We start from the raw sequence: 15818 nt of genomic DNA, 5'->3' as shown, positions 1-15818 counted from the left end.
TTATGTGCATATACAGGACTAGAAAGAGAATTGGATGATGATGGCATTTGGTCCTCTATCATTTTCTCAAACCTAGAGTATGTTTTTATCATGCCCTTACTGGAACTAAGGTAAGTGGGGTCATGGTTCTCTTCAAGTTTATTGTGTTGAGTGTATAGGGATTGCAATTCCCTAAAGAGATTAAGCAACTTCATATCATCTAGACTTGGTTGAGATTTGGTAGCACAAGGTTTGAATTACATAGTTGTAGACAAGAAGCCAAATATGAAAGAGGCTAAGGTAACACAAGATATCTTGATGTCCAAGCTAGAAAGGTAGAGTGCTAACTTGATGAGATAGAGAGAGTGATTTGTTAAGTAGGGTGTTCAAGCCACTTATGCCACTAGCGACTAAAGTCAAGAACTAGGAAAGAAGCCCAATTAGCCAAGTAGATAGAGCAAGAGAGATGACAAGTGAAAAACATTCCCAAAAAAAGAGTGAATTCAAGAGATCAAGGTAACATTTTCAACCAAAAAGAAGGTCCTAGTATGCTGGCATGGACCAAGAAAGTGGAAGAGACCAAGAGAAGCTAGACAAAAGAGCCATTTTAAGAAATTTCAAATGGTAGAGACATAGAAAAGAAAATTCAAATGAGGAAACTCCCCCTAGTAAGAAACACAAGAAAACATGTTTGGACTTGGTGTTTTGACTTGGTTAACAAATTTCATAGCATATCAAGTTTAATTTTCAAAAGAAAGATGTGACACATGGAGTTGTCTTAAGAAAATCAAGCATGGGACATAGAAACCTTTCATGATACAACCATATGTGAGGTCTCAAAAGAAATCCCTAGAACTATCATCATGTGTATGTTTAAAATATTTTCACGGGTCTTTTCACATGTGAAGACACATTCCAAGCAAAACTACCTAAGGTCACAGTTCATTACTCAGCAACTTGACCCACACTTGATGCCCCCTCACCTCACACAAAGTGGTCTTACACAATAGATGTTGGCTTTATCGTGGAAATGTCAATGACACAACCAAAGGGACACACATGGTGAGTATAAAGTCTTGGGGTGATCTAGGTAATCCACTAAGATCAATCCTTGAACCAAGATGTTGAGTAGTAAACAATGGTAGCTTCTAATTATGTGGTGTTTAGAAAGGGCTTCCATTCATAGTACTCCTCTTGCTCCCAATACAGGTGTCCTTACCTTGCGGCAAGTAACGGACCTTGCGAGCACAAGAATACCTTAAGCATTCTTGTCTAGTGATTTCCTCATGGTCTCAATCCCACAAGTAATCTTACTAGATGAAGATAAGAACTATGTGTACCAAGGTTTTGTGTCATTGATAGCCTTGAGATTAAATTGTCTTTGAAGAGCCATGTTCACTTGTCCCCACTTGAGTCATTCCTCTTGATCTCTCAAGAGTAGGCTTGCTAAAGGATTCTAGACTAAACAAAATGGATCCACTTTTGGAGTTTAAGATTTATGATTCACCTCAAGGGTGACGAGCATACTCTCCGATTCCAATTGCTTCCCCCAAACACACTAATAAATGTTCATGTACCCCTTACTCCAACTTGGCATATCAAATGGGTCAAGATTTCTGATTGACGCAAAAGGTGAAGAGCATACTTTACTACCAAGTGAAAAAATTAAGTAAGTAATTATGTGCCTACAATAAAAAAAAAACTAATTAAATTCCACACATAAAAAGAACTAAAGCACAAAAACACTTTTTGATTTATTGTTTTATTTGCATGGGTAACCCTGCAAACAAGTGTTAGTAGCCCTTTTTGCATATTTTATCTTTGACAACCATTTTTTTAACAATGAAATGAGAAACTCCCTACAAAAAAACCAAGGTTAGGGCATAATAACCAAGTAAATTGATTAGTTACCCAAAAAAATTAAGTTATCTGTCAACGAAGTGTATGCAAAGAAAGTGCAAGCTAATCACAAATGTTCTCATTTTTACTCTTTGATTTTGACCTAGTCAACGAGATATGATTTGGTTTCTATTATTTGGGCTCCAAAAATAGAAATGCAAAGAAGATACCCCAACTAAAAACTAGATAGATTTACAAAAATGCAAGAAATTTAGCAATATCTCTCAATTTGTGCCCTAGGGACCCATTTTGTCAAAACATACTAGATCTTTCAAATCAAGTTATTGAGCCCTAATAGGACCTCTAAATTTAAAACATAAAGAAAAACCACCATATATAATTTAAAAACCTTTTTGAAAATGTAATTTTTTTTGAAAAATGTGTTAATTTGTGACCAAAAATGTCTTTTTTATGAAAACAAAGAAAAAATTATCACTAACACATATTAACTCAAAATGATCTAAAAAATGAACTGAGACATTAAAGATGCATCACCAACCTATAAATAAAATTTTAGAACCGAAATCCAAGCAGTTTAGGAGATATGGTCAAATCTTTAAAAATATAGAATTTTCGTGTGCAAACGAATCTGCACAAGGTTTAACCTTAAAAAAAAAGTGAGAAACTTGCAATATCACTTGATTAGATCTAATATGACGCTATAAAAAAATAAAAAATGAGAAATGAAACTAAAACGCAAGAAAGAAAATGGAGCTAGAAAATTGGTTCTAGCCCCATGGTGGGCACCAAAAATGTGTATACAAAAAGTGTCATTTCTATAAACCATTATACTTGAGAATACTCATGAAAGAGAGAATCTCAAGATGTGTCTTATAACTATCTATCTATGTTGTACAAAGGTGAAAAATAATAGTATGGTGGCTCTCAAATGAACCAAGTTATGCAACCCTTGCAAAGTGCATCGTAGAATGAGAAATTCAAAGAGTAGAGGAAATGAGTGCCAATATCCAAGAATCTAGAATGAAGGTAATGCAAATGAAAGCTAAATGAGAGAAAGTAAAATGCAAGCTAAACTAAAAAATAATCATTACAACCCCTATTTAGACTAGATGTTTTAAGCTATAAGCATGAAGAGAAACTAGAATGAATGAGAAACATGAAGAATGAAGAATAGAAGATAGAAGAAGAGGAGCTCCACAAGTATGAGATCTTCAATCCTGCAACATAACGTTAGTAAAAGAGTGGAGTTGTGAAGTGTGGAGAGAGCTCTCCCTTTTAAAGAGAAATGGATGTTAGAGATCATGAGGCAAGATGCCTATGATCAAGGGTGGCGTTTGAAAGTAGGAGTGATCCATGTGCACAAGCATTTCCACCAATTGTGATGAAGAGTTGACTTTTGTCCTCCGTGTGGGACAAAAATGTCATTTCTTTTATTTTTAAATAAGGGAAATGCTTTTGTGTGTGTAACTTAGGATCAGAGATGAGTGGGGATTTTTATTTGATTAAAAGGAAGCATATTATTTTAATTAAATAAGAGACCTAGGATAAGGTGGTCAAACCATAGGTTATAATCAAATAAATAGATTTTAGGGGATTTGATCAAGAATAAGCAATTAAGAAATTAAGAAAAAAATAATCAAAATTAAAAAAATCTTATACTACTATTATATTGTACACAATCACAAATTGTTTAACATACTAGTTATTTATTATCAATTCCAATTATTTCTCCTTATCAATTAAAAGGTCAATAATCACACATTTCCTAATTAAATAATATTATATTTAAAATTAATTTTCTTTAACTTTATCATCATATAAAATTACCGTCAAATCATAGAAATGTTCTTATTCCAAATAAATTTATACAATTTTGTAAAATACACGAGATAGTGAGATACGTTTGATACATAAATAGCGAAACCATAAAAAGTTTTCAAACTCATTTATATGATATAATACATTGATACCATTTTTAAAATGGAAAGATCATTTGACCCATGAATTAAAACTCACTTTCTATGATATATTACATCCATACAATCTTCTACCACTAAACAATCAAACTATGTTTGACGATACCATTTTTACACACATGTACAATCAACCTACATTGACTTGCATACCTTTGCTTGTGAAAAGACAAAATTAAATATATTAGCAATTGCATGCTTTTGTACATGCAACGAGTGTGCCGATAGGAGATGAGATTTAAAAGAAAAATGTAGAATGAACATTAAATAATGTAAATATAAGTTTTTTAAAAATGAAAATACAAAAGTAAAAAAGTTGAAGATTAAAACATAGATATAAAATTTACAATATTTAGGAAATTTGAATATTGCTTAAGAAACATGTCCAATAATTTCAAGATTTTACAATTAAATTCAATTAATCAAATATGAAACAAAAATCATTTTTTAAAAAGACCCATCAAAAAATTTATTACGAAAAATTAATAAGAAAAATACAAAAAAAATTTGAAAGATAGCAACATCTCTAACTAATATTCCATTGACTAAATAAATTATAGAAATTGAAAAAAACAATATTTAAAGAAAAAGCTAAACTAATATAGAAAAATAATTTAAGGTAATTTAAAAAATAAACCCTAAATCAATTTAAAAAATCAAAAGTTTAATAAATAGAGATCACAAGATAATCTAATGTGGAGATCACAAATAATTATTTTTTAAATAAATAAGAAAAGAAAAAAAATAGTTAAAAGTGGATATTTAAAATATAATCTTATGTGAAAAAATTAGATTATTAATAATTTTTAATTTAAATAACATCATATTTACTAAATATGCACTCTCAAAGATTATAAGGCTTCGACCCTTGACAGGCTCCTTGCTGAGTTTTATAAAACCAATATTGATTGGATCACTCAGGACTTATATAATTTATACACTGAAGCTTATGAAAATGGTTCCTTGGGACCCTCGATCAATACTGGCATTATAAAAATTATTCCCAAATCTGGTGACAAGGCCTTGATAAAAAATTGGCGACCCATTACCCTTCTTAATGTTTCTTATAAGATTCTTGCTAAGGCCCTTGCCACTAGAGTTGAGAAGGTGCTTCCTAAATTTATCTGCCCTACCCAAACAAGATTCATTAAGGGTAGATACATTTTGGAGAACCTTATCACTAGTTGGGAAGCTATGGAATGGGCTAAATCGACTAATCAAGAAGTTGCTATGTTACTTCTGGACTTTGAGAAGGCCTATGATAGGGTTGAATGGGACTTTGTTATCAAGATGTTAACTGCCTTTGGTTTCCCTCCTATCTTTTGTAGCTATGTTAAATTATTGCTTGCCAATGCCTCTGCTCTTCTTGATATCAATGGAACTTACTCTAAACCCATTAAACTTTCACAATCTATCAGGCAAGGATGCCCTCTTACTCCTGCTCTATTTGTTATTGCTTTTGATGCTCTGTTTTACCTCCTTCGTGATAACTCCCTCTCTCTTAGAGTTCATGGGATTACCCTTCCTAATAGTTCTAAACTATTGAATATGCAATTTGCTAATGATACATCTTTGTTCTTGGAGCTTTCACAACATAACATCCAAAGTCTTAAACAAAAACTTGAACTCTTTGGACATATGTCTGGTGCTCGTATCTCTACTTCTAAATCTATTATGCTCAGCTTGAAAACTGACCCTCCTGACTAGCTGGGCCAGTTTGGTTTCGCTTGGGGTGGACCTAACAAGATTGTTAGATATCTTGGTATCCCTTTCTTGGTTGCCCCCTCTCTCAAAGATATGTGGGGATGGGTCAAGGACAAGATTCTTAGTAAGTTTAATAAGTGGAACCATAAGACTCTCTCTCTTTCTAGAAGGGTTCAAGTCTATCAAAAAATATTATCCTCTTATAGTATCTATTACTCCTCTAACTATCAGATTTTTGAAGTTCAAAAGGCTATCCGTAACTACCTTTGGTCGGATGGTAGAGGTAAAAGAAAATCCCACCTTGTGAAATGGAGATGGTGCCATTTGGAAAAAAAACTTGGTGGCCTCGGTCTTAAAGATCTTAGACTTCAGGGTATTGCTCTTGCCTCCAAATGGATCTTTCAGGGCTTTGAGGGTGACGAGCCTTGGAAGGTCCTTATTAGAAATAACATACAATGTGGTGCTCGTAAACGTGCTAAATCGTGGAAGGGCCTTCCCTTCTGTGATTTCGTGGTTGGTCAATTTGTTGTTTCTGTCCAAGGGACCTAGGTTTTTAGATCCATTTGGAGGGCTTGGAGATAGTTCAAAAGTGCATTGATAACACCAACTTTGACCACCATTATTTCATTCATGGGGAACGCTCTATCTGGTGGAACCTCACCTACCTTGATAAACCTCTTGCCCTTACCAAAGGTTGCTCTGCGAGAGCTTGGAACTCTAAAGGAATAAAATACATGATGGATCTCCTAGATCATAATACTCTTATAAGCTAGCATGAGTTATCCATTAAATTTGATCTTCCTGCCTCTCAAATCAGAACCTACAATCTCATTAATAATGCTTGTGCCTCGCTGAATCTCCCCTATGATGCTGATGTGGATTCACATCATTATCTCTCCTTCAGATGGCAGGATGGTACCTTGCTGACCAAGATTAAGGCTAAAGAAATTTATAGATTTCTTAATTCTGATAATGTCATGACTGATCATGTTAACAAAATCTGGTACTGCAGTTTTAGCAGCTCGGATTGGCAAAAAACCTTTGATAGTTTGTGGAAGTCTCCTATCCCTCCCAAGATTAAGTGTTTTAAATGGCAGCTCCTTCTTGATAAGCTCCCTATTAGAAATTTGAATACTGGCTTTGACATTTGTTCTATATGCAGAGTTTTGGAAATATGAGACATATTTATTTTTATTGTACCTTTGCTAAAGAAATTTGGCTTATGTTCAACTTCTCTATTACTAAGGATATCTATATCTTTGATATTATCTCTGGCTATATATATGGTTTAAAAAAAGATTCTAACCTTCTTTGGCATATTCTTTCATCCTTCATTCTGTGGAACATTTGGAAATATAAGAATGAAGCCAAATTAAATATATTATGACTTTATATTAATTAAATATTTTATGTTACCGACCAAAAAAATTGAATAAAATAAATTACAAATTATTTTAAAACTCCTAATAGAAAAGTTAAATTATTTAATAATTCGCAACTCGCTATGAACAACATAATATAAAATTTCATGTCAAAATCTGAAATTTATATAAAAAAAAGTAATATCCAATAATAATAAACACAACCCAACATCTATTCAAATATATTTTGATTAATATGAAAAGTAGTTGACTTAAATATGACAAAAGTGTTTTTCTATCCACACACTTAAATTTTTCATTGTCCAATAATAAACATAAGCCACATTTCTCTGGAAATTTATTCACATGTATCAACAAAATTAACTTTTTTAACTCCCAAATGATTATCTCGTTGTCAATGGCTGCTGCCCCACGATTATAGGCCACCGTACTTGAATATCGAACACGATGAAAAACAAAAAGTAAAATCTACAAGATATAAAAGTATCTTCTAGAAGCTTTCATTGTCTTCTGGACAAAATAGCCTGACAAAGTGCCACACGTATTGTTTTAACATGGAAGGTCATACTGTCAAACGCATCTGTAAGGGAGCTTTGAATATAATTTGTGTTGAGCGACTTTATTAAATGCCCAGATAAATTACACTCAACGGAATTAAGCCCCACACGCAAATTTTATTATTATTTTCTGAATTCTTTCGAAAGGTTGTTGAAAGCTACAAAGAAATTTTAAAAAAAACGTCTATCCAGAAGATGATGATTGCTTCCTTATCTTGAACTTATCTCTCACTTGTCGTGTGCCAGAATTTACAAACTGCAAAAAATCAAACAGAAAAAACGAAAATCAGAAAGAAGGAGATTATAAATAGTTTAACCCAAACAGTGATTTTTGCAGAATATGAAACTCTAATTCACCTCGAACAGCAATTCATGTGTTGTGGCATTCACTCGAGAATACCCAAACTCGGAGAAACGTACCAAACTCCACTTTGATGGCTGCATATTTTAAATCCAACAATTATTAATAAAGATTGTAAATTTATTCATCTATTTTACGATTTAGTGCAATTCAGATTTGATTATAGTAGTTTCTCACATTAGACTCAAATTGATCGAGAGAAAATCCAGCCATCCCAATAACGACATGAACGGGTGCGCTGTAATTCATGCTCTCGTAAACATCCACTCCGTCCACGTCCTTGTCAGGAAGAGCTTTGCAGTTATTATTATACAGAGCACATGTTCTCTCATAGTTGTGAACATGACCCCACAGCGCCAAATCCACCTGTGAAACTTTAATGCCTTCTTCTCATTAAGCTCAATCGAGAGAGAAAAAAATCCTTTATTAAAATCAGTATTTATTATGCATCGGAATATAGTAAGGGATCAATAGTGATCAATGTTTGATGTTAATCATACCTGGTACTTGGGAAGAAGTGGTTCAATGGCTGCAACAAATTTGGTATCAACATTATTGTGTATCAATCCTTCCTTTATACTCGAATACATGGGTCTATGCCTGTTGTTATGCAAGCCAAATACCATTATTTTCATTACAGCGATTTTGTTAAAAAAAATTAAACAAAAACTAAATTTAAGTATCACTGTATTAGATAATATTCATTCATTATATTACTCACTGCATCACAATAATGGATCATAAAATGATTCAAAACTTGTGAATATTATTTACACCACCAACTTTTTGAAAAAAACGGGGAGCCGGGGGGAATCAATAATTAGTAATTCTTATGTTTGATGAGGGAGAGCAAGTACTTTGTTTAAGAAAATGAAGAGAACATCAATGGAGTGATATGTTACCCTGTGAAAACAAGCCAGGGTGTTTGCTTGCGGTCCACAGAAGTCAAGTCTTGCTCGATCCATGCATACTGAAATCCAATTCAAACAGAAAAAAGTACAAATTGAAATAATATTAAGATAGCTGATTGCTTATATCAATAATTCAGATCACTTCAACATTCATCATCAAAATAAAGAGAGGAAATAGACATTAAAATAAGGAAAGTAAATAGAAAATTAAAATTATGAAGACATTAAGTAAATAAATGAAAATAAGCAAGAGTCTATAACACAATGATAAATTATGAACTTCTTATTCAAGAAATCTAGTTGAACTCAACTATATATTAATAACAATAATTAATTACAATAAATATTTAATCTGACTTCAGCCAGCTATTACCATCAAATGAAAAAATGAGAATATTATACCTGTTCACTACCTGTACTCCAATCATGCTCTGTGGATATAACAGTGAAATGCACTGGGCCTTGACTGACTGAGTACCACGGTTTGTCCTCTGTTTGTGTTGGCATAGGGAAATATCTCTCATAAGCAACACCACATTCTCCACCAGAGTCTGTGCTCTCATATATTGATTTACTCCCCGGAAAGTCTCTGAATATGAAATTAAACAATTAATCACTTCTCTTTTGAAGCCCATTCTATGTGAAAGACATGGAAATCATAGAATTCATAAGTTAATGAAGTATTAATAACCTTTCGTGGTTGCCAATGGCAGTCATGTAAGACACACGGGAAGCAAGTGGGGAGATCATATGGAGGAAGAAATCCCACTCAACTAGAAACCCAGTTGCATAGCTGATATCTCCAATATGAAACACAGAATCCACGTCTTCTTCTTCTGTCATCGCCTTTATAACTCCCAGTGACCCTGGCTACAAATTATTCCACTGCCCATCATTAACCTTTCATAGAAACTACTAATTGGGGTTTTAGTATAGAACATGGGGGAAAAATGCAAAACAAATTTATAAGTTTTGTGAAAATAAAATATATTTGGGATCTATTTGAAAGAATAGGCTCGACTATCCTTCAGGCATAATGTTTTTAAAAAAGTCAAAACTTTTTTTTTAAAGATTTTCAGAAAGAAATATAATGATTTTTTTTTCAAATTTTTCACTTTTTTTATTTACAAAACATGTAGATGATGAAGAACAAATGTTGAAAAATTCAAAAAAATCTATTGTATTTTCAATTTTTTGAAATTTGATCAACAATACATTTTATACCATGTCCAAAAAATATATACCTGAATATAATGTTCATCAGATGCATCAAGAGGAGCTTTTCCCATGTCCCCAAATGCCAGAAATTTGATGTGGCTTGCACCTGCTTCTGGAGGGGTGGAAAATTGTACTGGATCACTCCACCCCACATTATCACTGGAGGCATTGAGATTTCAGAAAACTAGAATTTCTCACATCCATTACAATGCAAAAAATTAAAAAATTAAAAATCTGTGTCTGATATTCAAGTAGTTTAGAAAAATTTACACCTTCCATATGTGTAAGTATATTTGCGAGAGGGAAGAAGAGCATTCATTAAAGCTGTGTGAATATATCCAGGATCGTGCCACCCAAAATCTGTGGCTGGGCTTGGAGTTAAACCGCCACCTAGAACAACAACAAAGTGTGCTATTTTTTCATTAAATTTATAATTATATATTGTCAAACATTTTTTATGGTCTATAATACTTGTTTGAAGATTTCTCCAACATTTTAGATCAGTTTCCATGATCTTAGAGAGCTAGAAAAGACAAACAAAAAAAAATCCTCCAATTTCATCAAAACTCATATAATCAAATTGAATGAAAATCAGAATAAGAAATAATTCAAATTAATTTGATATATGAAGAACTATCCAAATGAGAAAAAAGAAGTTACCACACATATCAGCTTGAGTGAAGGTAGTAACAACGGACTTGGAAGTCTTCCCAGATGCATAGTGTAGATATTGATCGTCATTGCTTCCACTGATCCATGTCACTTTCATCTAAAATAAAATAGAAGGATGTTAATTGAAGATTTTATATGACTAATACTTTGAATCTATATAAATTTAATGAATAACTAGTGCTTAATTAGGGCCACATACCGAAGTCCCTGTAGAATCTGTGGTGGAAATGTGAGCGTGAAGAGGCATATTTGGGTTGGAAAACATGAGAGGCTTTGAAGAGTTAAGGATGCAAGGAACATCATAGCCACCTCGGAATACAACAAACTCAATGTGCGTGCGGATGTTTACAATGTGAAATGATAAGGACCCACTGCAGGTCTCCACCGTACAATCATCTCCTGTTTTCTTCTCACACCTGCTTTTATTGCATGATAGATAGGAAGGGTCGTTCTTCATGAATTGGGACTGTAACAACCATACAATTCAGTTATTTACAACTCAGCCAGCTCCAATTTTTTTAAAAACGTATATTGCAACAAGGAAGGATTTTAACTGTTGGGCTGCTTTAATCAGAGTGTTTATCTTGAGAATGACGTATACCAATCAATCTTAATCATAATAAAAGGTGAAAAAGGTATGATTTGAAAATATATTATTTATAAATTATTACTTTAAAAAAAAATTATGTGATTAAATTTCCATATTGGAACACAACACCTCTCCAATGAGAGACTCACAATTTACTGATGCATTGTAAGCTCCCTCCTATTTATAAATTAAAATTTAAAAGTGCTATTAAGTCTAGTTTCTTAGAGACTTTATTGAACAATTAAATGAAGTGAAAAGTTAAAATAGTTTAAGTAGAATCTAACAGTTTATGTCTTATTTTTCAAGAGGATCTTATTAATGTGATTTAAACTGAATCATCTAATGGAGTCAAATTCTCTATTTTGTAGTTCAAGACAAATTCATTGGATCATTTCAAACCCGGGTGACTTTTCTAGTAAGATATATCTATTAATTATATGATTCAAGAAGGGCCACCTATCCAAATCAAAGCTTATAATATATTTAAATCTTATCTAATGACTCATATGAAACTGCACTTACTTTTAACATAGAACCCATTTAATTATACGATTTTAGTTCACCATTCATATAAATCAAAATTAAGATGATTTTATTTAAATGAATCCATTCAAACAATTAGTACAACCCTCAAAATACAACATATATACTATTAAATCAATAGATAAATACAATTTAATATTAGACCTGCCCATTTTATACAATTTATAATTTATAAATTTAACATCACAATTCTAGGAGTTAATAAATTCCTAAATGGGCATCTTAATAGAGCGGCAATTAATCAAGAGTCAATAAAATATTGTCAATTTTTGTTTTTTTTTTTTTCCGAAGTGAGTCAATTCAACATTGTCAAATAAATTGAACTAGAAATGAAGATATGATTCAACTAATGAGAAAAAATAAAATAATATTAAACTAGCATATTGAGGTTACCTTCACGGGGTAATGGCATAAAAGAGGATGGGATGCCACATCTCCTGTTTCCACATAGAGCACGTCATTCAGAGGACAATCCGTTACTCTGTTTCACATTATTAATTCTCTATCGTCAGAACAAAAGAATATCCACAATATACCAAGAGATATTCTCTCTAAGAAATATGTCTATAAGAGTTGTATAAATCAGACAAATTCAGAAATAGACATTTCGAAAATGATATCATTCTCAACCAACGGAAATGAGACGATCACCTAAAAAATGGTATGCCAAACAAAATTGCTTTACTTTCAAATGTTTCTTGTTAATGGAGTTTAGTTTATGTCGTGTGATGACCCATTAAATTATGGTTTCTACTCTTTCCAGACTCAACTTAAATTAAATTGTAGTCTCTTTTGTAGGTGTCTTTCTTTGATGAAGCGCGGAAGGAAAGCCCACTTGATCATCAATGGTTGGTAACTAAATCACCAATCACTTGATCATCATGTGATGCTTTGGTATAGCTGAACATGAATACAAAAGCAATGTAATTGCAAATTTGGAATCCCTACCAGTTCATAGTAGGCAGAGCCACCTTGAAAAAGTAGATGAATCGATGCCTACAGATCCGATATTACTGTAGATTATGTGTGAACCTTGACCTGCCCGACAATATCTAAATTCATTAGAAATCCACGGACAAATGTCAATTATACTGAGAGTGGATTTCAATGCAGCGAGATTTCTACTTATCCTAAAAGAAAATCGAGATCAGAGACTTCTTGAATTCCTTACTCCTTGAATTTTAGATGGATTTGATTCTAACTAAGCAATTTACAGAGTTTCCTACCATAATTTCCTATTACTCTTGTAGCATAAAATGACAGTTGTTGCCCTTCTGGTATAGTAGTGAAAAAGGCAAAAACTCAAAAATATTAATAAATGATACTTGGGTATTGACTGTTTTTCGCCTGCCAATTGCGTTTGCCTGAAAGTCTGCCGACTAAGTTGAAATATGGTTGACATCTTCTGTTAATAAATTGGATATCTGTTTGAATGATAATAACTGTTAACAAGAGCAGAAATATATAATCTTTAACACAGATGTTGATAAGAGAAGCATACTTGGCATTTGCAGGCGAAATTAAGGCGACCCAATCATCATCTTTGGGATTCAACATGCCATCGATTGTCACTGTAACAAATTCCTCATCAAGGAGAGGCCCCTGCGTGCTCAAATTTATATGTAAATATGGATTTTGTTCCCCACACTGACGTAAACCCCTTCTGTTAATACATCTGAATCCTTCTCTGCAATACTCGTTCTCACTAGATTTGCTCAAGGTTGTATTAAATACTATGGATGATCCGCTGCATAGTTGAATTATATCACAACATATAAATAGGAGAGCTATTGAAATTACACGGGCAAATGAATACCCGTGAGAAATGAATAATCTCTCAAAGCAAGCTGCCATGGCTGCTCAAGGTTTTGATTTCTCTTCTGCGGAGCGATGGGAAAATTTAAAATAGATCATAAAAAATTCAATTGTTTTCTTACACAATGGCTCTGTTGTTGTTATATAATGTAGGGGCTGGTTTGAAAAACCAAGTGGTCTTACGTCTATGTAATGTTGAGAGTTACGTGTTGGTTTTCAACAGCTCTTGTCATAACCTTTTCACATTGAGCAAACCTTGTATGAGATTCGTTTCTCCGGAAGCTTTTGGATCACTCTTTTCAACTATATATAATATATTTTCATAGCCTTTTCTAACAGATTGTCATATAGATTTTTTTCTAGAACACGTATATTATTATATAGATGTTGACATCTTTATATTTATATAATAGATTAGGATAATAAACAGTAAATTTTGAAATTATAACTGTCTCTGAATTGTGTAATTATGTGGTCTTGTTTATCATATTTATAAAGTAATTCATATGTCAAATATGATCTAAGAACATTTCTTGACTATGTAGACATGTGTAAGAGTTTTGCTCATCAAAGTCATCATTGAAATGTCACACCTAAATGACAAGCACATCTAGAAGTTTCAAGCTTATGACATATCATCATCATCTTAAGTTCTTTTCAACCAATTGAACTATAACCACTTGGTAATTATAGCAAGTCTATATTTTGTATTAAAAAAAAAAGTTCTTTAAAGTCATTCAATTGTAAAAACTATACTCAAGAGCATCTCTTGATTAGAAGGTGTAAGAGTATTGTTGGGAAGCCATCATCCACATGTCAAACTTAAGGAAAATCACAAGTCTAGAAGTTTAAACCTTGTCACATATCATTATCCTCTTTAATTGTTTCAACTAATTGAACTATAACCCCTTGATTATTATAGTAATTTAATATTTTATTAGAGAAGAATTATAAATAATTCTATTTTTATTATGAAAAAAATCATATGATCATTGAACAAAATAATTTTGAAGAACAACCTCACATAAGGAAAAAAGAAGAAAAAAGACACATAAACATAATCTTATCATTAATTTAATCAACTCAATAACAAATTACTAATAAACATTTTCCAACATTTATCTACATTTAAAGTGTTACATATTTATTTTGATTATTGTAATTAATAAACATTAAGATGCGGTTATTTATATTTTTTATTGAGTAACATTTTTAATTATCAAAAAAGTCAAAAAACATTGAAGCATAGCTCTGCAACTCTATTTTGCTTGTTATGGTGGTTTTTAAGTGAGATAAACTAACACCCCCCACCCAAGTGGTTTCTCTAGACTTATGGTTGGTTATGTGAAAAGGGTCCTACTTGGATGTTAGGCGTACCTATGGTGGAGGGGAGTTGACCTCTCCTACTTCATCGGATTTGCCAAAGGATCTAGCATTTTTGCAATCTTCTGGGCCCAAGGTTCCTGGGATAAAACTGGGTGCAAAGAACCCTAAACTAAGCTTGAAAGGTGTGCTGGTGGGAACAAATTCTAGACTCGCACTTGAGGTGACTCCCATTGTCTTGCATGGGGACTTTGGGCCAAAGATTTCATTTCCAAATGTGGTTGCAGAAAATGTGTCCAGAAGCTTTTCGCTTTATTTAGTCTTGTGGGAAGATTTCTAGGTTATAGACCTACCATAGAGATGGTTAGGAAATGGGTCTCTAATAGGTGGAAATTTAAAGGATCGGTGCAACCATGGTGGGGGCATTGTTCCTTTTTAAATTCACAAATGAAGAGGGTAGAAACTAGGTTTTGGTGTGTTCCTAGAGATTGGGGAAACACAATCTAGTCATGACTAAATGGAAGTCTGGCTTCAGTCTTGGTGTTAACTTGTAGAGAATGGCCCTAGTTTGGGTTTTCCTCCCAGGTTTGCCATTGGAATTCTAGGACGATAAGGTCTTCCAATAGATCAGGGATTCATTTGGTCACTTCATTAAGGTGGATGCTATTACCCAAAATAGATCCTGATTAGGATTTGCTAGACTTTGTCTGAATGTTGCAATTGATAATGTGGGCTCAAGTTGTATTGTTTTGAATTAAAAATGGGGAACTTGGAGATAAGCTATCAATTATGAGAATGCAAACTAATATGCCAAAGATGTAGACAATATGGACATGTGGTCTCTGACTGTAAGATGGGTCTCAGCAAAAGGGATGATAAAGTGATGTGACTGCCAATCTTTCTCTCCTACCCTAAGCTCTCTAAGGTCTTC

The 15818-nt window shown here is 32.9% G+C and overlaps 1 protein-coding gene across 3 annotated transcripts; it reads right to left on the bottom strand.

Annotated features, from left to right (window-relative positions):
- Positions 1–7376: 7376 nt before the first annotated feature.
- On the bottom strand, positions 7377–13664 carry LOC149529501 (putative inactive purple acid phosphatase 24). Of its 3 annotated transcripts, none has more exons than XM_089808709.1 (13): positions 13251–13664; positions 12143–12230; positions 10817–11083; positions 10606–10714; positions 10218–10335; positions 9972–10104; positions 9419–9597; positions 9130–9316; positions 8719–8786; positions 8317–8416; positions 7994–8182; positions 7813–7893; positions 7377–7711 (listed from the first exon to the last, which is right to left on the bottom strand). In XM_089808709.1, exons 1-13 carry the CDS (start codon positions 13601–13603, stop codon positions 7640–7642), a joined length of 1944 nt encoding a protein of 647 aa, XP_089664835.1. In that variant the 5' UTR covers positions 13604–13664; the 3' UTR covers positions 7377–7639. The 3 variants fall into 3 exon arrangements, 2 of the variants coding, with proteins under 2 accessions (XP_089664835.1, XP_089664836.1); XM_089808710.1 differs by lacking the exon at positions 13251–13664 and adding an exon at positions 12698–12721; XR_016358455.1 differs by lacking the exon at positions 7377–7711 and having other exon boundaries at positions 7994–8190.
- Between the last annotated feature and the right edge of the window lie 2154 nt (positions 13665–15818).

Source organism: Cupressus sempervirens, chromosome 11, assembly GCF_028749045.1.
Source record: "Cupressus sempervirens isolate cs-2001-9-10 chromosome 11, ASM2874904v1, whole genome shotgun sequence".
Taxonomy (NCBI): domain Eukaryota; kingdom Viridiplantae; phylum Streptophyta; class Pinopsida; order Cupressales; family Cupressaceae; genus Cupressus; species Cupressus sempervirens.
The sequence above is the reverse complement of the archived record's forward strand: the minus strand, read 5'-3'. Positions and strand labels throughout refer to the sequence as shown.

What these genes read in the sequence shown, in the direction of transcription:
- LOC149529501 (XM_089808709.1), bottom strand. Translation starts at nt 13,603, where the DNA reads ATGGCAGCTTGCTTTGAGAGATTATTCATTTCTCACGGGTATTCATTT. An exon ending in TATACTTACACATATGGAAG is followed by an intron (nt 10,105 to 10,217) that starts GTGTAAATTTTT and finishes CAATGCCTCCAG; the next exon opens with TGATAATGTGGGGTGGAGTG. An exon ending in CACATGAATTGCTGTTCGAG is followed by an intron (nt 7,712 to 7,812) that starts GTGAATTAGAGT and finishes GATTTTTTGCAG; the next exon opens with TTTGTAAATTCTGGCACACG.